Source organism: Oreochromis niloticus, linkage group LG1 (genome assembly GCF_001858045.2).
Source record: "Oreochromis niloticus isolate F11D_XX linkage group LG1, O_niloticus_UMD_NMBU, whole genome shotgun sequence".
In the NCBI taxonomy this organism is placed as follows: Eukaryota; Metazoa; Chordata; class Actinopteri; order Cichliformes; family Cichlidae; genus Oreochromis; species Oreochromis niloticus.
The window spans coordinates 11,209,163-11,235,371 of NC_031965.2; the positions used below are offsets into that span (position 1 = coordinate 11,209,163).

Sequence of the window (26,209 nt, forward strand, 5' to 3'; positions counted from 1 at the left end):
ATGTCGCACCAGACGCAGATAAAGTTTGAGCACTGTGTGCACATATGTAAAGTGACGCTCTCAACAGACTCAACTGTTGACAGCTCGCAAGCGTTTCCCAGAGGAGCATAACATATATTCCAGTTAAATGTATGTATGCTCCTCAGGCATGCAGTGCAAGCGAGTCAGCTGTAAAACTCAGAAAGAGGCAAAAATCTGACATTTGATCCCACTGAGACAGACTGTGGTCTCTTTAGAGACACTGCGCTCATGTGGCTGTGTGCCATGGTGCAGTTTCTGCAGGCTAAGAGGTTTTTCAGGCTTTTAGACTTCTTTCTCCCAGGATGGGAAAATCAATTTATGTGCAAATTCAAACACTTGCCATACACATACTGGGGACTTTCTGTGTTTTGTGATGGGATATAAATATTACATGACCTATTGGGTTGACTCTCATCTGGAATAAGACTTGGTAAAAATGACAAAAGGAAACCTGTTCCGATGATGTGACTTTAAGGTTGACAAGGAATATTGCTGGAACGCTGCGTTACAGTCAACCTTGTCCCTGGGCAGCAAACAAATATAAAACCATTTTAACTGTATTATCAGCTTAAATCTACAGCACCCACCAAGCATGAGCCATTAAAAGGTTCCAAGACAGACTGTCTCATAAAAAGATTTATTTTTTTTCCAGCCCAAATTTACAAAGGCAAGTTACAGAGTATTGTATAAAAAAGAACCATGGTAATGTACACTTTACACAAACTCCTGAAGGGAGGGAGAAATGAGGAGAGGGGACAGAGATCTGAATTTCTCACACAGAAAGAAAATGAAGACATTGTAAACATCCTTGCAAGCACCAGAAGTGGTACTTTTGGGAAAAGGGGGCTGTGGGAATGGGGTTTGGGTTGGCGGGGGTTTGCGTGACAGTGGGCAGGGTCGGGAAAGGACAAACGAGCGAGTGTCTCTGCATTTTCACAGGAGAATGTTCAACTAGGCACCAATTGAGACAACTGCTGGCCAATAAATATACTCTTCACCATGAAACAAATACAGTCCTGCAAAATACAAGAGCCAAGCACTTTCCAATATGTTGATAGCAAAACATTACTTTTCTGGCTTTTTCATACACTTTAGTATATATGATTTTCACTGGGCTTTGCTTACTACTGAGATAACATTACTACTCTCAGAGAGAGAACAAATGCACTTGTCACAACCATTGTTTGATAAAACTATATGTACTGTATGCAGCCTGCTGGTACTAAAAACCCACTGACTTTTAATGACAACATCACAGCTGCCTAGATTACCCTTACAGATTTAAGTACACGTCAAACACCACCACATTCAGCTTACTCATGTCAGCCATTCTTCTTGAAAATGCGTAAAAAGTCAAAATATATACCGTCCTCGCAAGCCTCCATTAGACGGGGCACTGGCAACTTATTTACTTGGAATGTCCAAGAACCTCAGAATGAAGCGATGCAGTTTGGTAACTGAATAGTGTCTCAACAAGCAGCTAACATCCGACGTCAGAGGGTGTTAGACACAACGTTAACTGGTGGTTTAGGGATTTGACCATGTAGAGTATTTACTGAGAGAAACAGAAACGACAACAATAGGAACATTAAAAGTATAGACCCCCCCCAAAAAGGAAGAAAAAAAAAAATCAATAAAATTAAATTTAATGACAACATGGTCAATATTCCACTCAGATTATAATCCTTTAGAGGAACATTAAGACTGCTCATAAGCCACAGCCCACATTGAACCTTTAACAATGCCCTATCCTGAATGAACCAGCACATCAAATCCAGCCCAGAGTGGATAATGTGCCCCTCCCCCAACACAGAGAAACAGAATCCCTCTCAAGTCTATGCAAGTAGCATGTGTATAGAATTTCACTTACAACCCCTGAGGTATAAGAGAACTGTACTATAAAGCCAAGAGGGATCTCTGGTACAAGAGGACACGTCTGCAAATTTTAAAAAAAAGAAGAAAAAAAAAGGGACCACGTGTTAAGAGGTTGAAAGGAAAGCAGAGAGCTGATTGGGCAGCTTTGAGCTGCCCGACTCCCGTTTCGGTTTAGTTTACGGTGTTCATGTTGCTCCACATCTTGACTGGCTCACACTTCCTGTTTTGTTTTGTTTTGTTTTTTGGGATAATCTGATTGGTTCATGTTTGTAAGAGTAACAGCTGGATCTTTTAAAATAGTTTTCTTCTGTTTAATGTGCTAATAAACTGACCTTCCAGCATAGGCAACAACGTAACAATTAAAACTGCTGTCTGAGGCATCAGACTCATTTGCTCACTTTTAGACTAATCCAAAGCTAGCTGCTAGTTTAAAAAAAACATATATATATAAAAACAAGCTAAAAAATAATCTGAGGTGGATGTGTTAAGGTGAAGCCACATGAGCAAGCGAAGCACCAAGAGAAATTTTAAGCCTTTTCACACTGCATATTAACCTAAAAATGACATTAGATTTTTTTCCAGTTTGTTGTCACTGCAACGTACAACCACAGAGTTTGAAGACTTCACCTGTGAAACTCTGCCTGATCTCCCCGTCAAGGTCATGTTGTACAGCACTGCAGGGCTTTTAGCATGGCTGCTTTTTATTCTTTTATTCATTTATTTCCTGCTCAGACTTGTGCCCGTGCGGTCTTCACCGATGTGTTAAAATAGTCACCCTTTGACTTGATTTTTATTTTGGGGGAAGTAGAAAAAGCTGCAGGGAGCCAAATCTTCTCAACAAGGGATTGCGCTGGGTGCCAGAGCAGGTTATGCTATTTCCACCTCAGCATGCTACAGTAGAACTCCTTACTGAGACAGGAATTCATGGTGTCCTAATGTCAAATGTTGTAAAATCAGAAGCATTACAGAAAGCAGCCCAGAAGTGCACCAGGAGATGACCCTAAAGGGGAGAGCGGCGAAATTTGAAGAAGTCCTGGAAACAGCTTGTGAACTGTCGATTTTGGAGCTGGAAGACAGCAATTCAGAGGTCTACAATGAATCAACCTGCGCACTGCTCGGTTAGGATGAGTGGAGATGTGAACCAAGTTTAAGGTCAAGCAAAGCCTGTGGGGGCAAATAAAGAAGCACACAAGACGTTCAGGAACTCCACAGCAACAGTGACCATCTGAGCGCATAATGGTAAACGCAGCAGTGAAAGCTATTTAACAGTTTTTTAAGCAGTTGCGTGCTGGGATAAATATAAACATTTATGCACATAAAAGTAGGATAAAAGTCTATATTACAGCAGAAAAATACATGGGTGAACTTTCACATTGTTTACAGGAAACAATCAAAACTTGACAAGCTTGAAGAAGCACAATCTTACAGTAAAACAAAAAAAACAAAACACCAGAACACACACCAGCAGCCCGATGAGCGTGACGACGGAGCGTCCCGTGAACGGATTGCTCGCTAATGTGGCTTCACTGTTTGAGTGAGTGGCAAAAACAGAGGCGACCCCTTTGCGGTGTGAGGAAAAGATGACGGGACCGATACCAGCATCAGACACATTCAAAGATGAGCGCAATGATATGGAGCAGAAGTGAAGGAAACATGAATAGTGTTTATTCTCCGTTGAGGTGTACGCGGTCCCTTCGCAGAACGTGACGACATCATCCCTGAAACACGACGTGAGGGTTCGAGGAGGATGGGGAAACGATGATGGAAAGTTGAAAACAAAAAACCAAAAAAAACTTCAGTCTCAGGCTCTCAAGTCTCTGAAGAAAGCAGCTGCTGCCATATTCCCTCTCCCCACGAAATATAGCCAAACATTTGTCAAGTTAAGGATATACTGTTGTTTCACGGCATACGAGAAGCCAAAGACAGAGTTGAAAACAATTTCAACGTTAAATCATTTTTCTTTTTTTTTTCCTTTCTTTTTAAACAGTCTTTAATTTAGTTTGACCCCTCTTTCCCATCAGCCACCCAACTTCCTAAAATCCCCTGCCAATTTCTTTCTGCGTGTGACAAAAAAAAGAAAACAAGAACAAAACAAGAAACAATGCAGTCCAAGGAGGAAAAAAAACAACAACAAAAAACAACAACAAAAAGCTGTTCTGGCAGTCCAATAGTCTCTTTTTGCATTGCATTTGTTGACAGTGCAAAGACTAGATAATCAGCGGGTTGGTGTTTCCTCTGCGTGACAGGGCAGAGTGATGGCTTTGAACCTGGGTTATATTATCAGTTCTGGTACAGACCAGGGTTTGGAGAATTTGGGGTCTTTAACAAGAGGAGGGGGGAGGGAGAAAAAAAACAACAACAACAGCAACAACAGTCTGCCTTTCCTTGGGACAGAAGAACTAAAAAATATAGATAGAAACACCATTCAACTGATGTCTAAAAGGTAACACCCGGGAGATCTTGTTCTCATGTGATCCAGTCATATGAATCTTTGCAGGGTTGAGGTGTGACGGTCAGGTTTTCCTGTGAAGGACACAAAGAAAAGAATTATTTATTTACACATGTTACAATAAAAAAAAAAAGTGTGTGGAGAAAATATTTTACATGAATCTGTAACTCAGTTCTACTTGAGGTTTTGCTGATGACAAAGGCTGTAATTTGTGGTGCCGTTTAACTCCAGTGCATTATGCATTGGGTATCTTATTTATATAAGCGAGGTGGACAAAATAGCAGAAACACCTATGAGTTAGATGTGATACAATTTAACAGTGACTACATCCTTAAGAAGCTTGATACAAACATTTAACATCAAAACCTTTTGTGAAAACTCCATTTAATGTTAATACAGGCAACACATTTGCAATGGAAGAACAGAGGCATTTGTCAAATTCACTGTAATTTGGCTGAGCTGCCACTAGATGTCAGTGCAGTCTGCAGTGGACTTGTGTCTTGGGCTCATTCAACATCTCTATTATCAACACCATGATCCAGTTGTCCTCAGAGGACCTACTTAGGAATGGATGAGCTGAGAGGCTAAAAGCTGTGCTGCATATTTGACTAGATTGCAACAGAGAAGTGAGGGCTTTGTTTTTTGTTTTTTTACAGGTTGCTGCATCTTTCTGAAAGCTATGACATATAAAGCCATGACAAAGAAACATACAGTTTTACTTTTAAAGGACATTCTACATCTCTGCATGTACTCCTAACTTGCTGCCTGAGTATTTTTAAGATGAGCTGCTGTGTGACTGTTTGTGTGACGCACATTATCTGCCACCTGCATTTGTTTGAAAATGCTGCTCTCAGTAGGCTTGTGTTTTGCCTCCCTGTCAGTTGCTGGTGGTGGGTACAGGGAAGGGGTTGCTGCTTGATGGCTGACAAGCAGTTAAAGTATATTTCCTTCTTATGCTCGTTTTTAGTAGACCTGATGGTCACATGTTTAATTTACTCTAACAGTCTGCTGCATCTGGAACAGTGCACAGTCTACAGTGAAATGGGATGACTGATTTACCTGTGGCGTAGGACAGGTCATATTGCAGGGGATATCCCAGGTGGTGGTGAGAGGGCATGATCCGCTGGGAGGGTGAGGATCGCGGTCGGTCCACATCTCGCTCCCTTTCCCTCTCACGCTCCCTGTCCCGATCCCTGTCTCCCGAAGTTCCCCTGTCCTGCTCTCTTTCCCTGTCGTGGGGTGGCTTATCACCTACTGTGGGGGATTTGCTCTTGTACTGGCTGGTATGCAGATGTAGGTTGTCCAGGGCTTTCGAGTCTGTTGCCGTTTTGGTGACAGTAGGGCTAGCACGAGATTTGTCACTGCCTTCCTCGGCTCCGGCAATTTTACTCCCATATGGGGAAAAGGGATAACCTCCAGGTAGATAAGACCCTGAGATTGACGAAGAACATTAGTGATCCACATATTCAGGTTCATATGGAATACAAAATGAAGATAAATACTGTTAAGATTACAGTGCAATAGGTGAAGTAACAGTGGCCTATGATACACATTGGTAACTAACCACTTAGTTGCACAACTCACATATCTCTTCACTAGGGATGGGAATTGAGAACCGGTTTTCATAGAAAACTGGTTCTCAGTAGTCCAATTCCTTAGAATTGTTAGTCTGGCTATCCCCTATCGATTATTGGTTCTTGCACTTGCTAAAGCAGAATCAGTGCGGTGATTGCTTTTTTGTGCTGGTTTTCCTCTTTGCTTTCTGCGGTCAGCTTTGTTTTCTACTAAGAGAAAGGTCTTAGAGATATACGTTCTCATTGGTGTGTGGGGTCGTAGCCTCAGGTTTATATTGTTAAATGGTGATTATAAAACGGTGGGTTTCAGCTATTTTACAGAGTAATAGCTGAAACCCACCGTTTTATAATCACCATTTAATAGAAAAAGTAATTTGTTTTACTAGTTGTTACATTACAGCTATAACAACTAGTATAACAAATTACTTTTTCTCTGGGAGTAATTAAGTAATGTAGTGCATTACTTTTAAGAAAGGTGTTCTGTGTAATATGTGTAATAATGACTTTGAGTCACGACTCCAACACTGATCACAGCAACGAGGGTAAAACCTTCAACAAAAACGCACAAACATTTGACCCACAGCATGCAATACATTTACATTTTGGTGGCGACTCTAAAAACAGAGCGAATGAGAACCCAAAAGACAATCAATAATAGAATCAGAATCGCTAAATTCTTATCAATTCCCATCCGTACTCTTCACTGACATCCACGTTGGTATAAAAACACTACTATCATTTACTCTACATAAAGACTATAATATTTGGGCTATTTACATCAGATCCTCCAGGAATGTGTGGATTAACACAAATTCAACCATGCTACTAGTATTTATAAGTGCAAGCAATCCTGCAAAATGAAGTTTCGCAGGATTTTTCAATGCAATTTTTCCCCACTCTACACCATTTTCAACACATGTAATTTTACTGATAGCCTCTTAGGGAGTACAATCATTCTTCGACTTAAATCATGTAATTGCCTTGAAAATTGCTCCATTGCCATGCTTCATTTCTAACAAACTGTACCAAAGGATTGCAATTATTTCATGAAGCTATTAAATATTACCACAATTACTACTGAAACAACACAAAAAGTGCTGTTTTTATGATGGAAAAGAAGAAGAATCAACTAATCAGAAAACCCTCACAGATTCAGCCAACAATGATAAACTCAGTTCCAACAGGCTGCCCAAATGAATCTTTACATACACTGCATTATCAAAAAGTAAAAGAGCAAAAATTCACATTTTTTCTTGCTACATTTCATAATTGCTTGTATTTGGAAGAAATCCAAGGTCATACCTGGGTAATTCTGCATCATGACCGAAGGCATTCCCCTGTATCCGGGGTGGTTGGGGTCATAGCCTTGTCCGTAGGGGTAACCGTGCATGTAGGGCATGTAGCCTTGGTGCTGTGCTAGTGGTGATGAGAACTGCATGTGGGGATTAGAACGAGAGTCCTTGCTCATAGCACGATGATCTTCAGAAGTGATTCTGGGATCACTGCTCTCTTTGCTGTCCTCCTTGGGCCCACTTTGACTGTCCTTGGGTCTGGGCCTTTCATCCTTCAATTTACGATCATGTTCCCGGTCTTTCCATCGAGCATGTTGTTGCTGGTGCTCATCTTCTGCTTGAGACTTCTGGCTCTCAGGGTACTGCTAAGGGCAGAAAAGAAGCTCCAAGTCATCTAAAATCACTATCACCATACTAGAGTGGTGTATACCTCACAAAGCATTATCACAACAGCTTTACAAACATATTCTAGCACTGTTAAACTGGACTGCTACTTACCTGTCTGAACCACATGGCCTGCTCCAGCCCTGCCTGACCTCTGGATTCAAGTGCTTGCTTGGGATCTTCCTTTCCATGGTGACCTCCTTCAGTCAGCTTCATCTTTAGTCCCTCAGGTTGTTGGGACTTTGAGTCCTCCCCCTTTATGGTTCCCATGGGTTTGGAAGTGGGCTCAGAGGGGGAATCCCTGGATTTGCTTGGTTGCTGCTGCACCTTTCCAAGGTCTGACTGACTTGGGGTTTTGGAGAGGCTCGGCGGCATCAGGCTTTTTTGTTTCCACTCATCCTTCATGGAAGATTCTCGCTCTTTCATGGCCACATCTGACTTCTTCTCAGCAGCACGATGCTGCTCAGCCATCTGTCGCTGGCGTTCCTCATACTGTTGCCGGTAGGCTGGGTTGGTGCTCATCAGGTAGGCTTGATCAGGATGGTATGCATACGGAGGGACGTAAGCATACTGGTTGTAGTAAAGAGGCTGCATGTACATGTTAGATCGCTGTTGGATGACTGAGGGTTGCTGCTGCTGTTGTGCAGGAGCAGTGCTGTCAGGTTTGCGATCTTCATGAACCTCAACCTTGACTTTTTCCTCAACTTGATCCTGCTCATCATCCCTTTTAATCTTTACCTGACCTTCGGCAGCTGTTGTACCTGGATTGGGCCCACCAGGACTGGGGTTGACATAATTGGGAGAGTAATAAGTGTCATACCCAGGATAGTAAGGAGAATCTTTGTTGGGTGTCTGATTTGGAAACAGTGCCTTTTTGACACTTTCCCTGATGGCTTGGTCCTCTGTCCTGACTTTAACAGCTTCTAGTTTCCCTTCACCATCTTCACCAGCATCTGAAATGTCTGAATATGCTGGGCTGTTGGTTTTGACTGAAGAGTTGTCAGCACCATTCTGGTTCACCACGTGAAGTGGCGTGAGAGTCTGTGGCATCCCGCTACCATCTATTCGACTGGCAACACCAATGGATGGGCTTGGGGCGTTGTCAGAAAAGCTGTAAATCTTGTCGGCTTCAGCCTTTATACTGGCCAAGCGACTTTGATGAGTTTCTGACGAGCCGTTAAGAAGCCCTTCCCCCTTATTCCCCTGATCGCAAGGTTCTGAGTATGGAAGCTTTCCTTCTTCCAGTTTTCCTCCCTTTCCTGGAGGCTTGGGGCTATCAGCTTCCTTTCCACCATCTTTTTTCTTTTTGTCTTTCTTCTTCTTGTCTTTGGAGCTACTGGAGGCAGGATCTCCAATGGCAGGGGGTTTAGGCTGTGCGCCTTTCATTTGGGGACTTTTAGGGATTCCTTGCATCATTGGGGTAAGCCCCGGGGAAGAATTTGGGTTTCCAGGAGGAAAAGAGTAAATCTGCTGGGTTGCTGTTGGGCCAGGGCCAATTGGCCGTGGTGACTTCAAGTTTTTCTGTGCCATCTTATCTGTTTTTGCACTTGTGTTAGCCTTTTTAGACTTTTCTGATCCTCTCTTATCATCTATACCATCATTACTAGCCTCATCTGTGAGGCATGGCCCATCCTCACACCCATCCATCGGTGTACCGCCTGTTTCAGCATCCGTTTCAGCAATTTTCTTTTTATTCTGTTTTGAACCAAACTTGCCAGGAGATGGAGAAGGACTTTGAGCATCAAAGTTCCTGCCTTTTGGAGTGGCTGAACGTGCTGGAGACAGGCATCCTTTCTGAGAGATAGATGCTCCATTACAGTTTCCTGGTTCAGGGTGGAGAGTTGAGTCCTCCCCATATTCACTGTCACCATCTAAGTCCAACTTAATGTCGTCATCATTGTGAGCGCGGGCTTGGTGGTACTTGAGACCATTAATGTGCTTGTACTTTTTGTTGCAGTTTGGGTGTGGGCAGTCAATAAGAACCGGGGAAGGGCAGCTACGATCAAGGGGAGGTGCAAGTGGCTCAGTCTTAATAGAAGGGATAGGAAGGCCTGTAGGTCCCACCCCTCCACTGTTGGAGTTTGTCCGCATGCGTTTGTTGCCTTTTGTGTCCTCTGAACTGGAATTGGGTTCCATGTCTGAGGTTGGCTTGGTCTTTCGTTTTCCGGCCGAAGAGGGACTGGCCTTGATGTCCTCGGTGTTGCTGTTTGGTGGGGTACGGCGCTCTGATGGTGTCTGACTGCCCCTCCGACCCTTGCTGTTAGAGGCTGCGCGTGTCTTATTATTGGTGGTACCCTTGCTGTCTGATGAGTTGCTGTTTTCGTTGAGAGGAGTGTTGCTATTCGGTCTCATTCGTTTACCCCGACCGCGACCATTCCTCATCTCCAGATCACTTGTAGGGGATTCACAAAACCTGCAACAGTGTTAAAAGATCTCATTTAGATTTGTATTGTCAAGTGCCAATTATCAACATTATGGTACATAATATAAAGGAAATTCGACTAATGATTTTTTAAAATTAACATTGTGGAAACCTAATAATACTACTTCAATCAATACCTCATTCAACTTTCATTTTATTATTTCACACCATTAAATTACTCTAAATATAATTGGCTTTATGACAGGAACAGCGTGTCAAGAAAAATGACAAATCTCATCAGCAGTGCAGTCAGTTGTTTTTGCTTAATGGAAATCACCCGTGTGTAATTAAAATGTCACAAATGATTTTATGATAAATGCACTTGTATCTGGAAGGCAAATCGCTGTTGCCCTCATTACTAGGAAAAAGGGGTCAGTTTCTGGCAACTGTAATGCTCTCTAAGGACCTTTAAAGCAATGGTTTTAAAGCTGTCTTTTTTGGGGGAGGTTTAATCTCTCCACAAACAAGCTGTAGGGTTGTGCTTGGCCAGACCAATATTAAAACTCTTGTGAGGATGACTTGTTTATATTTTCTCTTGCAATGTCATACACAAGGTTTTCTGTGTTGGTGTGCCACATAATGTGCCATACTGCTACGTTATCTCACAGAACACTCAGAAAACAGAAAAGTTGTCCCATCGGTAATAACTTTAATGGCACGTACAACAATGGCGGAGAGTTTAAGTTAAAGAATAAACAATGTCACTCATACTAAAATAGATACACTATTGTCCCTCTCTTTTTCCTCTTGTAACATAATAAACTTGATATTTGGTGCTGAACAAGTGAGTAAGCACTTTAAACAAAGCCACATGACATTCCTAATGAAAGACATGTAAGCATCATTGGAAAAGACAGCCATGAACATCCGAGCTGCTTTGTAATCAAAACACGCAGTCATTCAAATACTTAAAATAGCAGTTTGGCCTTATCTCTCCATAACAGTAATGCAATTATCTTCAGCACGGCAGTGAAGGTTAGCAGTCTGTGACAAAGTCAGACACAGGGCTGGTATGACTCACAGCTTCCCCTGCAAGTCTCTCCAAAAAATTTCAACCTCAGCAGGGGATGTGAATATATCGGTAGACTGACTGATACTGGAGTTTAGACACATTACAAGCCCAAGTTTACATTCAGTCTGTTAAAGGCTTTCTGATTTATTCATGGCTCGTCCCTAATGTGGTTGTGCTGCAAATGCAAGATTATCTCAGTCCAAATGCAGCCCAGCAAACATCATGTACTGAGCATTATTGTAATATACTGTGATACATTAGTGTTATACAGCCTCTTCTTGTTTTCCATTAGCACTGGTTTATCCTTGATTTCATTTGATTTTTTTTCTGTTGCACTTAACCATGCATTTCAAATATAGATTTATATTTACATTTAGATACAGTCCAGGTGTTTCAAATGAAAGCGAATGCGCCTGGCACAATCCACACACTGTGTATTTTGCATAACAAAGGCAAATACCCAGAAATTACAACAACACCTCATGCTACCACCCACATAACAGTGATCTAAGAAATTGCAGCCGTTGTGATAAAGAATGTTACAGCGTTGAGGAAAAGCTGTCAGTTCAACTGAGTGGATTCTGCAATCTGGCTAATTAGAATATCTTTGTATCTTCTACTACTGTCTCCTGGGACATCAGCTGTTTGCCAATGAATCCCATTTCTCCAGGCTCAACGTAAGGACTAACATTTATTCTGTAGGTCCAGTGGCAAGTTGATGCATTAGGCTTTATATCCTCAAGCCCGACACTGCTACAGCACATTTATATCAAACAGAATATGACAAGGTTAAGAGGCCGAGCACCAAATGTTGGCGAGTAAATGTAATAGTATGCAAACCCTGCTTTCTCCAATAATAATAATAATAATAATAATAATAATAATAATAATAATAATAAAGAATTGCATAGAGCCATGCATCTTACCTTGGGGGAGCCCAGTCATGCCGTGTACAGTCCAACAGGGTGCCCACATATGTCTTGTTTCTCCAAGTAACATTGACCACGAGCATGCCTGTAAAACAAAGAATCAAAGATTTACTTATCTTACACCACCTATTAGAATACATTAAAGGAAGTGGATAAAATACAGCTCATTTATCAAACAGAATATTTTACTGTGAAATCCCTACATAACGGCAAAGTGTAAGGAAAATGATGCTACAGCCATAATGCACTGTGTGTTAATCTTCGCTAAAGGGTGTCATATGGAAGACAGTTTTACAATTCAAAGATCCTTTTTTTAATCTTCTTCACACAGTAAAGCCGTGGGGGCAAGACTGACTGATATCTTCTAAATGACTTGGAACAGACTCAGCTGCAGTCGGTATTGTAAAACCTGTAAAAATAGACACTTGCAGCAGGTCTCGCTGAGAACGATCGCATAGATTTTACCGGGAAATACTCACACAACACCCATTCGATTTAAATAAGCCATCTCAAAGTACAACAGTGTTCCCTGAGGGACAATTACTTAGATGCAAATATTTTCGGCAAAACTTCTATCTCGCTTTGTAGCCCAAAAATTTACAACCTTGGAGAGAATGTAGAGGCAGTACCACAGCTTATGAAAAACAAGCAACAAGCTCCTGGGCTCAACCGATTTCAGTGAGGATGGCTCATTCTGACAGACTGTACACGAATGCGCAAGGAAAGCTTCTTGACTTCAGTGGCATTGCAGCAATCTGTCACACTTAGAAGCTTCTGCGTTGCCTATTTGGCTCATGTGAATATTGTAGCATTCTGTGTGAGCTACACAATCCCACTTGTGCCAAGTGTGACACCTGAACTCATGTTTTACAGTCTAAAATGAGAGATTCTAACATTAGAGACAAAATTAAGATTCGTTCAAGACTGCATTAACTAAAATCCTTGTACGTGGATGTTTAACTGCGGGAGTACGTTTCATATTAATTCAAGCCACATTCCACACGGCGGCTCCTGCTGAAGGTCATTTTAAATGGACGCTGCGACGGGAGGCAAACGAAGGATAATCCGAAGATTTGACCCATAAATTCAGAAGTGAATCATCAACCAAACGGCTACAGTGGTTCAGGAGCAACGACTGTGCACAAACACACTCTGAATTTATTGCCCACACCATCCCCCCTCTCTCTCTGCTGGTGACCTCAGCTTGCCACTTCAGCACTGCAGAGAAACTGGAGGCTGCAGTGAGCTAACTTATCTAATGGCACAGGAATGCTGGCTGGCAGCTTCCATCCCTCCGAACATTTTATTAGCTTAGGAAACCTCTCTTGCTCACCCTATTTTCCCTCTCTCCTTCACCCTCACCCTCATTTCCTCTTTTCAATGGTATAACCATCCCTGGCTTACAATCTTTTCCCCTCCCCCCCACACACACACACACACAGTTCAGTTCAAGTCACAGTTCAGACCTCATTTTTCTCTTGCTGCCTCTGGCATAAAGCAGTGAGTGTCCAAGGCATTTATATATGTTTACAGGAACCTGCTGACACTTGGCTACAAGTCTCTTCCTTCAATCTATGGCTCGAAAGCATGACTGTTGGGTCCAGGCAAGATCCAACTGCAAATGTCATTTGTGTGTGTGTGTGTGTGTGTGTGTGTGTGTGTGTGTGTGTGTGTGTGTTGTGTAAAGAGAGGTTCTCCAGTTCAGATTTCTGTCACATTAAAAGAACCCAGACCTTTTCTAAAACGCCTTCAACAGCACCCTCTCCCCACCCCCCCTAAGCTCTCCAAACACTCCAGCACAAAATGGCTCTGGCAGCTGGTCGTGGCAGGATGTAAATCAAGGCAGGGCAAATGAATGAGTGGCCTTTCATGATCTGCAGGATATAGCCTTCCCAGCGTTCTCTAGAGAAGGGTTTAGAAATTACACCACGAGTTGTTAAATGATTTAAAATTAGCATTTGGTCTTTATGTTTGACTGTGTCTTCAGTCGCTGGAACAATGCATGAGCTTAAGTGGGATTTAAGTGTTACTAATGCCAGCAGCACTGATCGAGACACTTAAAGGGGGGAAAAAAGCATTCTGAGATACACATTTCTTTGCCATTTGCTTGAGTCAATAAGAATTTTGACACGACCGCCTGAGAGAGAACGCGACACGTATATTAAGCAAACAGCTTTACACAGATTTACTAGAACTCAATCAAAGTGAATGAGTGGTATCTCTAAAACCGTTTTTGAGCCACTACAAAGGTTTTCCATCACGACTCAGGTCTGAGCTCAGTTATCAAGGTCTTTCACAATCTTGTTCTGAAGAAATTCCACGCTGCATTTTATCTTGTGATAAGCATCGCTGTCTTGTTGGAAAATAAATCTTAAGCCACAATCTATCTGACACTGGCTGTTTTGCATGAGATTTTCCTCAGGAATTTCCCCGTCTTTCCCTCAGCTACAGCTATCATGTGTCAGCCAGTGAAAAGCAGATCACAGTGTAGGGTTTCAAATGTTTAACCTCGTGTAGGCAAAGTGGAGGACAGGTGATGAGAATAGATGGTGTGATCAATTTGCATTTGCAGTCTAAATAGCTTGCTGATTGATTGGAAAGAAATATTATGAGCTGTCAGAGCAAAGGTAAGTTGATACCTTAATTACACTATAAAATGCAAAACATTCTGGAAATCTATTGGGGATGCAACAGGAAGTGTCAGAGGGTCATAAAGAATGTGTTTAGCATTGTATGCTTCCTTCAGTGATGACAAACAGCATCATTAACAATGGCACAGCAACATGTGAACTATACTTCTACATCAGATCTACCAGAACCCCATTTTAACCCTATGTCACAACCTTGTATTTAACCTGACGTGCAGATAAAAGGAGTTTCCAGTTACTAAGAAAGTTAGGATGCAGGTTTCCCACAGAAATCTAAATCAAGCCTAAGGTACTTGATAGTTTTAATTGTATGACCCTGGTAAGCCGATATTTTGTATGCGCCTTTACTCTTCAACACAGCCTGAACTCTCTTAGGCAAGCTTTCTTGTTATTTCTTAAAGTAGTCTTCAGGAATAGTCCTCCAGGCTTCTTGAAGAACATTCAGAGCTCTACTTTGGATATTGGCTGCCTTTTGTGCAGTTCTTTGTCAAGATGATCCAACACTACTTCAATAATGTTGAGTTCTGGGCTCTGGGGAGGCCCATCCATAACTGACAGTGTTCCTCTGTGTGTGGCTGTAGACACTCACCTCTCTTCTGACCTCCTCTGTACATAGGGATACTGATTTGAACTAAAAATGTCCAAATTTAGATACATAACTCCATTAGACCCGTTGACACTGATTTTCAGTAGAGTTCTTGTGTAATTTGGCATAACCTGGCCGTTTCTCCCTATTTCCCTTCCTAAAGAATGGCTTCTTGACAGCCACCCTTTCATTGGGATCATTTCTGATGAGACTTCAGTTAACAGTAGAAGGGCCAGATGCATCTCTCAAGTCCTATGTCAGGTCTTTACTGGATTTTTCCTCCCTATTTCTTAAAAACATGGCTTTCAGATATTGTACAACATGCAGATAATTTTTTTTTTAGGCCTGCCGCTTATTTAGTCCTCCTCTTGTCCAGTTTCCTCAGATTTTTTAAGGACTCACTGAACACCACGTGGAGATATTCCAAGTTTTCAGCTAATAGCTCTTGAAAATCATGTTGTTGGTGCAAAAAGTACTATTTATGTATTGTACACTGTTATCTTTAACATTTTCATAAATTCTAAAAAGAAATGAAAACAAGTTTTGTGTTTGTTTGTTTTTTACGGACTGCTACTTACAAAGTATCTAAGGATATTACACTTAAAAAAATCTCTGCCAAGTTATCTGTTATGTGTAACCACAAAACTGGTTCATTCCTTTAGTTAGGTGACTTTTTACTGCCTGAATAGGTCACTGTTAAGTGGCTAACTAAAAAACAAACATTCCTCTAACAATGATTAGTTACAATGACTAGACTGAAAATGAATAAAAAGTAGCCAGTGCCCAAAGAAAAACTATGAAAGACCTTCAGAAAACCTGGAGATCTATTGCTCAAAATCACACCAAAACAAGTATATCTGGCTCCTTGGAAGTAAAATATAAAGAAATGAGGGGTGGCTTAAGACTTTTGCACATTAGTGTATTCTACTCCAATAGTTCAGAGTCAGTGACAGTGACCTTTTGTATAATCCATGTTTGCTGTTGTCTCTTTTCCCCCACAAAGGTACCTTCCTTTTGGCTGCTTTCCCATGCTGAAGCCAAGCAACCCTGTAATCCTGTCAGCGGTCCTTGGCTTCTGGGTCAGCTCAGATATCTGCTTCTAACCTACTCTGAATGCTAATAACGTAGTTCCTTGAATGTTATCTGGGACACCTCAAGGACATTTAAACAAGCTGTGCTGAAACATATATCAAAATACGAGGGGAAAAGAAAGACTAAGTGTGTATGTTGTGCATCAATTACACAAAGTATTACCTGCTTACTAAGTAATTAAAATTCACTCCTCATCATGGGGAGTACTGGTATACGTTTTCAGTGCTGACACTTCAGTAGTTGTATCAGAGCTTGGTAAGTAAAGTTGCAAGCTCCACAGTATCAGTGTGGAAAAGGTCAGAGATAAACAAAGCCTGGATTGCCCCATACTAAAAGCAACAAGGACTAAAAATTCTATTACGCAACTGTCATCCTGCAAATATTTCAAAATTTCTTCCGTCATGGTAATTATTTGCTGTAGATGATACTTTATGGGCAACACTCTAAATTCTTCCTGCACTACCGAGTAGATGACATTTACACTTCATTAAGCAACCGTTATTGTATATTGATGCCACGAGTAGCTGATTGCACAACTATTCCATCTTTGAGAAAATTAATATTTATGCACGTTATTAAAAAATCTGGTGCTTCATGCTTTCATTTTAATGCTTAACATTTATTACACTTTACATTGCGTAATTTTGACTCAGCTACTCAAAGTTTTGATAAGGGGTTTCTTAGCCATATCAAAAATATGCCCAAGGGTATGCAACAAGATCAGGTTTCAAAGCTGGAACTGAAAAGCTGTTTGAATTTATCTGCACACTTTCATCCTTGGAATCATTTTGAAGCCGTTAGGACAAAGATGTCAATGTCATGTCTGTCTAAACACGGAAAGCCCTCGACATAACAACCCAAACAAATTTCCCTGTGGCAGAAAGCAAATTACACAAGGAGAACTTTCCATGCGTGATCATTTGTTTACACACACACAGAGTTACAGATGAGTGTTTGTGTGGGCCAACAATTCCTCACCCCCACCCCCACCCCCACCCCTTCTTTCCTTCGCTGGATTTGTCTCGGGGGAAGAAACAAGACTGGCGTTCAAAGATCAAAAAAATACAACTTGCACTTTGAAACTGCAGTTCACTTGGGATTTGTTTTCAAAGGGAGGCTTGCTGTGTGGTGGAAGAAAAGGGTCTGAATTATGTGGAGCAAACATGGTTTCCTGCAATTCCCCTTCTTACCCCCCTCCCTCCCTGTGTCACCCTTAATAGGGTCACTCAGGATGGCAGAGTGAAGTCCACATTAATGAGAGGAATTGACCTGTAATTTTACCACTCATTTCCTTTCAATGCTATTGAACAACAAACAGAACCCCGACTGAAGCGCCAAAACTTTCCCGTTTGCTTTGCTTAGCTTGTGTGCTGCAGTGGTGTCCACCATGCCCTAGCCCTGCCTTCAAACTCCCTTCCTCCCCAGTTAACACATTTCATTAGGCCTCAGTGGGGCCAAAATATCAGGTCCTCTGCTGCTGGTGAAATCTGCGAGGGCCACGGGTTTACTGGCTGACCCCTGCTTTGCCCCATCTCAACAGGAATCCAATGGGGTTAACGGCATTTTCACTGACTGACCTTGTCAAAATGCCTTTGTTATCTTTGAAAATGTAATGACTGGGTGCGATGTTATACGACTCCCCTCCCAAAACACCAAATTAAAGGGTTCTGTTTGTCTAAGTGTGTGAAAGGAATTTCAGATTAAAAACAAGGCAATCCCTAAAAAAAAAAAAAAATACTTATGTAAACAATTACCAGCACTTGCAATTATCACCTTTTCAAACAGCTGGATACAAATATGTAGAACTTCAAAAAAAGAAAAAAAGAAAAAAAAAAGAACATTCGCCATTTTCTGTGCAGTAAAAGCACCATTTATCAAGGTTGCATGAAGACAAGAAAGTGAGAACAATGAGAGAAAATAATGCCAGTGTTCATTACGGAGAGAAGATAAAAGATAGCTGTGTGCTGCCGCGAGCAATAACTGTAACCTTGACAAATTAAGTGTTTGAGCATTCAAGTGTCGGGAGTGCATTTCCAGCAGCCCGTTTTCATGGTGCGGCTCATAAAACGAAGTCGAGCTTGTCCATTTGTGTCAGTGTCAGAGCAAAATGTCCTAAGGCTGACCTTTGCATTAAACGCTGGGCAAACAGCAATTTGGGAACAACTGTAGGATTCATCTGAAACATACAAACTGACACATTTTTTGGGGGGGCCTACAGTACAATTTATCCATCCAGAATCCATCAATATTTAGGGGTGACTCTTCCAGTTTGGGACATACTGGGCTGTAGAGATGTCTGCCTTCTCTTGAATATAATGGAACTCAATGATGCTTGCCTTGTGGTGCTCAACACATCAAAAAAAAAATAGAAGAGAAAAACAACTCAGCAGCTATGTCTCTCTGAAAAATCACCATCTCCCCAACCCTGTTGTGTGCAACTCCATGCAGGAAACATTTTCTCTTTACTGAGCTGCATCTGCCAACCAACAGAAGCTGGAAGCTATAGCTAATATTACAACTCTGCCGAAGGGGGCGGCATTAATGTTTGCATCTCGTCACAAGGTCACCGCCAGAAGCCTCTCCTTATGAAAAGATTCATGCTTTCTTCTACCAAGTGATACAGTTTTTTAACTGTCCAGTATTTCTAAAGGCAACTAGCAACTATTGCAATGCTTAATTGTGTAAGCATATCCTCAGCTGAATGTTAATCTATAACCTTCACCAACAACCAGTGAACCAGGCTCTTTTCACTTTCCTGGCCTGTTTCACCCACAGTCCAGTGTGACATAATAAAAACAAATCCTAATGTGCTGTAACCAGATGTGACCATAAATACAATATGTAAATATAATCTGACCTCAGTACAGATCTGGGAGACCTGGTCTCATTTCCATCCAGCTCTCCCAGTCTGACCTGCAATGACTACAACCATGCAACTGTAAACAGGAAGTTTAAACACTAAATAAAGGAGTCGGGACACTTCCTCATTCCTGAAATGCGAGAGGTCAGTGGCAGTCACAGTTGAACTGACCCTCTTACATCTGCTATTTTGTCCATAACAAGCAAACACCATAAACACATTCATGTAAATTCTGTGCATCTCTACTATCCTTTGTGCAATAAGTTCATGGCAAAGAAACTGAACACTGCAAATTTTGCAGTCTTAAGCCCTGTTACAAGAAAAAGGGAGAAAAAAAAGTTGCTGACATGAAGCTGAGAAAAGTTACAGATGACTAGCGGATCAGACGAGGCTACGTTTGATGATTTTATTTTAGATTTCAGAGAATTCAAGTGAGTCCTCTGAAAAGTTCAGCCTCCGGTTCGCGAGAGGTAAAAGTGAGAAGTCGCTCTCGACAGACAAGAATAACAGCCTGTGAGAAGGTCAGTTCTCTCACAGCACAGAGGAAAAGGAGGATTGCATTAGTATGCTTTCCACACAGCTAGACATTATCAGCCACATGCAGCAGGTTCTTCCTCCCTAAGAAGGGGGAAAAAAACCAAGCAGCAATGCATGTTTACTCTTGCAGAGGGAGTAGATGAGCAGATCACAAACAAGCAAAGCTTGTAACAGCCAGAGGAAGGGAAAAAAACTGACATCTTTACCAACTGCAGTTATTACTGGAAATAATGTGTATGAAGACAATAGCAGCTTCCTTAAATGCCACCATTAAAAAAGTCTCCCTTAAAACAACCCCTCTGGTGTTTTGCCTTAAAGGAGATGGTGTTGAGATTAAGAGACGGGCCTGCCAAAGGCGCGTTACTCAAGTTCTCCTTGATGTGTATATAGCAAACACGATATCTCATGGCAGCCACTGGCGAAGCCTTCACTTCCTCCAGGCACATGATTTACGATTCAAGACGGTTTTAAGTACTTAAAAAAATGCAGTTGTCAGCCAGTAAGAATAGGAGCCGTTACCAGTTTCTCTCCCTTTAGAGATTTGGGTTCACACGTGGGCGCCATCTTGTTAACACCACCAGGGGACTAAATTAGCGACTAACAAGACGAGCCTGCTCTGTCAGACAATGACGAGCCATCGATGACTAAAGTTCCCTGAGTGTTGTTTCAACAGCATATTTAGGAAAACTGGCAAATTCTTTAAATATGGGAGTGTTACTTTCTTTTCCTTTTTTTCCCCAGGAAATTGGCCACTTCCAGTACTGCACAGTGAACACTGATGAGGGTAAAGATTGGCTGGGTGGATTGGAAACTGAAGTGACTAAGGAACTGGCAAATGAAAATGTACTGCGTGGGGGCTGCAGAAAGAAAAATAAGTATCGTTTCTACACTTTTCTCTGAAAAGAGCCTTTAGTACTAACAGAAGTTGGTCTTCTCTGATTGATTTTTCACTCCGTGTCCTTCTTGCTCATTGGCCTGGCAGACAGCTACAGGCCTCCTGACAACGTTCGCTCTCATTTCAAGGACAGCCTCTAAGGTGGGTTCACAGAGAGCGGCCACCGCTCGCCTTTGTAAAAACATTTCAATGAGGCCACTGACAGGTGTCTTCAAAGGAGCAAGGAAGCATAACTGGCAAGTTAGCTACAGAGCCAAGTACTCCTTTCATACAATATTCCCCTTTTCAACTCTCTGACAGGGTTGGAGAAATAAAGGAGAGGGGAAAAAAGGCATCTCTCAAATGTTTATACAGAAATATCCGTTTCACACTGACCTCCATTCCATGCAGATGCCAAACGGCTTTTAACTCCTGTGCTAAAGCCAATGCTCGCAATGCTGCAATCATGTGTGCTGCATAAATAATCCAAGAGACAAACATTTATCACAAGCAGCCTGTATTATTTCTCTATTAGGCAGCTCAAGAAGCTGTGGGACCAGCTTGGGGAATAGCCTGCTGTGTACTGGAGGGTTGGTGTGTTTGAATGCCACACTGGCACTGGCATGGAGCTGCGGTGTTTGGCCAAAGGGGCCCCCCTCTGTGTTCCCTCTGCCCTGGGGCAGGAGCCAAGGCGTTCTGGGCTGCGTTTCAAGAGCAATAAACTTCTCCAGCATTTTAGAGATGGCATTTGGAGGTATCAGCATGCTAAGCCTGGGAGGGGTTGGCCCATTGCTCTGCCGACACGACCCTGGGAGCTGCTACTGCCTCGTCTGCGCCGAGGGGATTTGTGTCAGTGCCGGGCCTTAAAATACCACAGCTCTGCATGCCTGCCTTCCTCCTGTCTACGCTTCACTCACCCCCAGACTGACAGCATGACACAGACTCACTTTATCACATATTATCCATTTATTTTCATCCTGTGCCGGACTAAATGCAGTAAAGGGTGCTTTTTTAAAGCCACAGTGGGTTACTTTGGTTACTCAGAAATCCAAGTTACATTAAGGCTTCCGTTTAGATCTAGTCATAATCCAGATCCGGCTACATCTGAGCTCACATTACGCGGGATGAAAAATTTACCCGGCCCTCATCAGCCAAGATTCTTGTCAGCGCTGACCAAAAGGTGCAGCTCCTGTAATCACATTTTGTTGCTTGCTTCCTCCTCATCTGTTTCTTTCACTGGCACATGTTGACTTGGGTGAGGCACAGACAATTACTGGGAGCCTGTTGTTCATTTACTCCCACAAGGCAGAAAGGCGGAGGTGATGAAGCAGCTGTTGGTTGGCATGCCAAATGAAATGCGCGCGCACGCATGCACACACACACGCAGCGCATGCCTAAACAGCTCTCTGTGAGACTTGTCATGCAGAGAAGTGTGTGTGTGTGTGTTGGGTGGGGGGAGACTGCTCAACTTCACTGCTAATCAGAATGCCTCTGCTACGTCTTTGGGGCCTCAGTTTTGTTGCCTCTTCCCTGGTACTCTGCCTGGATTCGCCTGATTCCCTCATTTGGTTCTCATTTGTTCGGCTGCCACACGGTGCAAGAAGTCCACGTTCTCTTAGGGGAAAAACAGCTGAACAGCAGCGTAGTTTGATGTAAGCAGCATCTGGGTCTCTTTCATTTTAAAAACTAGCCAGTGGGCTGTCGAGGGGGTGGGGGTGGCTCGTACCATTAAAATGATGTAGAAGCAACACGCGTCTTTGTGTTGTTTAATGTAGTGTGCACAGTACAATGGGGGATATTGAGAAATGTCTCATTGCAAGACCCAGCCCAGATTCACCCCTATTATCTCTGCTACACTGAAGCTTTACTGCATATCTGTCAATTTAACACCAAGCAAAGGTTCAGAAACGGTGCGCATTTCAGCCACAGCTCGCAGCTCTCTCTTAAAAACACACCAGCTGGGGCCGAGTCAGTGAGCAGTGAACAAGCTGCTGTGTCTTCAAAGAGTGTAATACATTTCTAAAATACCAAAAAGAATGCGCAAGAGACAACTACAGGGCCACTCTATTTTTATCAAACTCGTTGCTTTATCCTTTATATGATATTTACCTGATCTTCTACCTTTAAGTTGTTTTGTTTTCTTTTTTTTAATTAAAAAAAAAAAAAAAGGCTTCAAAGCAAAGGAAGTGGGTTGATGCCTCGAAAACCTGCTGGTGTCTACAGCTCTGATAGCCACAACAACCTGTGCGCTACACCTGCTGTCTGCCCAACCCGCCCTCCAACCGGCTCCTCTCCACCACGCCGCTTTTAAAACCACTCAAAGCTCCCACCAACATCCTCCCCACTGAGCCAGATAGAGTAGAGTCAGAAGAAAACACAGATCCATCAGGCCAAACCACTACCTCTTTCAGCCAAAATAGCAGCTTTGAGAGAGCGGAGTGCAGGCAAAGGACAGGCTCGGTTGGGGAAAGGGAAGGGGGCAGGGCGTGCGTGCGCGAGAGAGGGAGGCTCAACCGCTCCGTGGGAGGCAGAGAATGAGGGAGCGCAAACATAGTACTGGTGTTGGCTCGGAGCCATGTTTGTGTCACTAACAGAAGTAGCCTTGTCCACCCCTCCCCCTCGCAGCCACCCCCACCCTGCCATAACCCCCTTGCCTTGCACTCGCTCTCTCTCAGTTTGCTTGGAAACAGGAGTCAAGGGGTGACTGGCTGGATGCTTGGTAACAGAAAAGAGCTGCAGTACAGAGCAAAAATCAAAAAAAAAAAAAAGAGGAAAGAGAGGGGAGAAAAGCCACTCAATAGCAGGGACTGTGCTTTGGGAATGTTGATGAGGCAGGGACCTTTCTTTTTCCCTGTTTGGTTCCTCCAAGCGAACCAACAAACAGCTCTGTGGATGTGTGGGCGATTTGTACTCAGCATGCCCGCAGAGAGACTGAGAGCAAGCTGCTTTGAAGATTAGGTGTTTGCATTATTTCACATCCACAAAAGGAAAAAAAATAAGTGGGGGGGGGTGGGCAGTTCTTCAGAACCAGCAGAACCTGATGGTGTGATAGTGATACATCTTAAAATTAAATGAGCTGTATGAGGTTTTCGATCAAAGGGAGGAAAACTCAGCGCGTATAAGATTTCCCTCGGACTGCACTGCAGGAAAGGAGCCAAATATTTTCCCAACTGGCAAGCTTGCGGAAAACAAAAAAAAGAAAGGAAAAAAGAAAAAGGGCTTTGTGTTTGAGGCATGTTGCTGCAGAACAGATATCTCTGTGCAACAAACTTCTGTCTGCGTACTCCTAAGAAAAAAGAAAAAGACCCCCCCCCCTCCCAAACAAAAACAAAGAAATCAAGGCCACCTAAGAACTGCCTGCCAACTACTATTCTTCTTGGCAATATTACGCAGCATGTGCGCTGGTAAAGCACGCATTAGTACCACCACCACCAACCATTTCCTGAGGCTGTCTGAGCATATCCAATTACATTTTAGCAGGCAAATATGTACAGTAATGACAGCAAGATGATATTTTTTTTAAATGACAGAAGATTCACTAAAGCTTTGAAAACCCAATAGCTCATTGATGTTATAATGCAAACACATAGCTACTCTGGCTTTGCAAATAAAAGGAAAAAAAAAAACCTATCCCATATGTTTTTACCTATTTTCTTTAACTCCACAATCCACAGCTTATTTGTTTCACAGGAAAGAGATTTACAAAACAGCACGTTAAACTGCTCCACTTACCGTCTTCAGTTTCCTGCCACACTATGCCTTCAAGATTGACACTGGTTCCAGGCTCACAGGGCCCCAAGCACTCCGGTTCGGTAGACAGGGCCACGTCTGATGTGTTCACCGCCACCGAGCGTGTGCGCACCATTATCTGCTCGCATGGTGAGGCAATCTCACTGTTGCCTACTGTGGCCAGGAGGTGGAGGGGGGGTGGAGCTGGCGTGGAGACAGGAGATTCCATCTGTGAAGGAAGAAGTGGAGGTTCAGAGAAATAGAAACACACTTCAGAACCACTCTATAAACAGATACGGGCCAGATGTTGAGTCTCAGGCCAGCGGATGCCACAATGAGAGGAAGTGAACAAAGTGCTGAATGCATCGAGGAGATTCTGGTATTTCAGTGGACTTTAAAAGCTAGCTTCGTTACAGAAAGCGGGATGCAGCAGTTAGCAATGCACTGCTGTGTTTTTCCTCGCTTCAGTGGTGATTAGCAGGCAGGGAAGGCAGAGGTGGAAATCTGAAAAGGACCGTATTTGCTATACGAGGTCGGCCAAACAATCCCTCCCCAAGCTTTCCTCCCTCGCACACTGCGAAGCGACGTTCGTGACACCAAATCATCTCGCAGACTGATCACTCATTAATTTCCTCAATTAAAGAGCTAGTTGTGGCAAAGGAGTGGGCTGCTCGGGGTCAGTAATTGATTCCACCTGTTCTGACACTCTGTGACAGCAATGAAGAGACAGTGGGCCGACACGGAGAGGGAAAATGAAAAGGACAGCAAGGGAGAGAGCCGATGAGAACGACTGAGGGGAAGAGAGAACTGCAGGCTGAAAAATGTGTAGGTGGGAAAGAGGCACAGAGGAAGAGTGATGGTGATTTAAGGGCCGGAGTGACACCAGGCTTAGTGCTCTTTATTCAAGGCAGTCGACATTAAAGCGCTCCAAATCATTAGCACTGAACTGCAGGAGGAATGCCACGCCGCAGCCAGCACCGCACATTTATTAATTGGGCATAAACCACTCAGTGCTTGGGAATATGCTGCCAATGCTGGATCCAATTAGACTTAGAAGACAAAACAACAATTGACACGTTGGATTATAAGCCTGTACACCCTTTAAATAATTGTTCTAATCTACTTACTGCTCCGAGCTGAAAACGATGTAGAGAACTACAACAACTCGGTGCTGCAGATGGTGAAGTTGCTGCTTACATCTTAGGGATGTCCGTCCACCATTTTATCTGAGAATGAAACAGCTGAAGTGTTGGGAAACTAAACTCTACTAAAGGGACTAGCACAAAACCTACATTTATCGTTCCCAGATGATGAATCCTACTTTACTTTTAATTTTTTAAACAAGTACCTGCAACAGTAATGACATGAGCCACATCGATGCTTTCTATCCAGTTACATTTGCTGCTGATATTGCCATGGTACCATGCAAATGTTACATTTGTTCAAATCAAATGTTACCGTGCTAAACAGTGTTCACCACGGTAAACAATATGATGCCTTCTCAACACTGGCATTGATCATGCTCAGAATGCTGTTCAAAGCACCACTTTACTTAGGTAGAGCTTTTCACAGCCAGCAATGCTTCATGAAATGAGGGGGTTACATCCAAAACCACCATGATGCTCAATTACTGCAAATGTCAGTATGTTTTTCTGCTTTTTTGCATTTTGGGCTATCACAGTTGAACTGCTTTTATAACTTGCCTCACGAAAAACATGGAAAAATCTGTGCCAAACATGAATTAAAAGCATTAGCATTTTCATTTCCCCATGTCTCTGTGCCTTTAAGAGGGACTTTTAAAATATAAACTAGGGCTGGACAAATAATGGAAAATGAATCGAAACAACATTCAGAGCCTCTAATTGATGTAATCTTGCTGTCTTTGTTTTTAAACTCTATTAATACTCGCCCCATTATATACTATC

At 42.7% G+C, this 26,209-nt stretch overlaps 1 protein-coding gene across 5 annotated transcripts in view; it reads right to left on the reverse strand.

Annotated features, from left to right (window-relative positions):
* Window positions 1-639: 639 nt before the first annotated feature.
* Window positions 640-26,209, reverse strand: part of znf609b (zinc finger protein 609b) — a 79,072-nt gene continuing 53,502 nt past the window's right edge. For 4 of the 5 annotated variants that reach the window (XM_013274738.3, XM_013274737.3, XM_005455670.4 and 1 more), the window contains 6 exons: window positions 24,288-24,513; window positions 11,956-12,043; window positions 7,710-10,008; window positions 7,222-7,576; window positions 5,405-5,776; window positions 640-4,419 (listed from right to left, as the gene is read on the reverse strand). In XM_013274738.3, the coding sequence (XP_013130192.1) occupies window positions 4,376-4,419; window positions 5,405-5,776; window positions 7,222-7,576; window positions 7,710-10,008; window positions 11,956-12,043; window positions 24,288-24,513 (3,384 nt within the window). In that variant the 3' untranslated portion in view covers window positions 640-4,375. The remainder of the gene's footprint in view (window positions 4,420-5,404; window positions 5,777-7,221; window positions 7,577-7,709; window positions 10,009-11,955; window positions 12,044-24,287; window positions 24,514-26,209) is intronic. The other variant, XM_013274736.3, reaches the window with a different exon arrangement.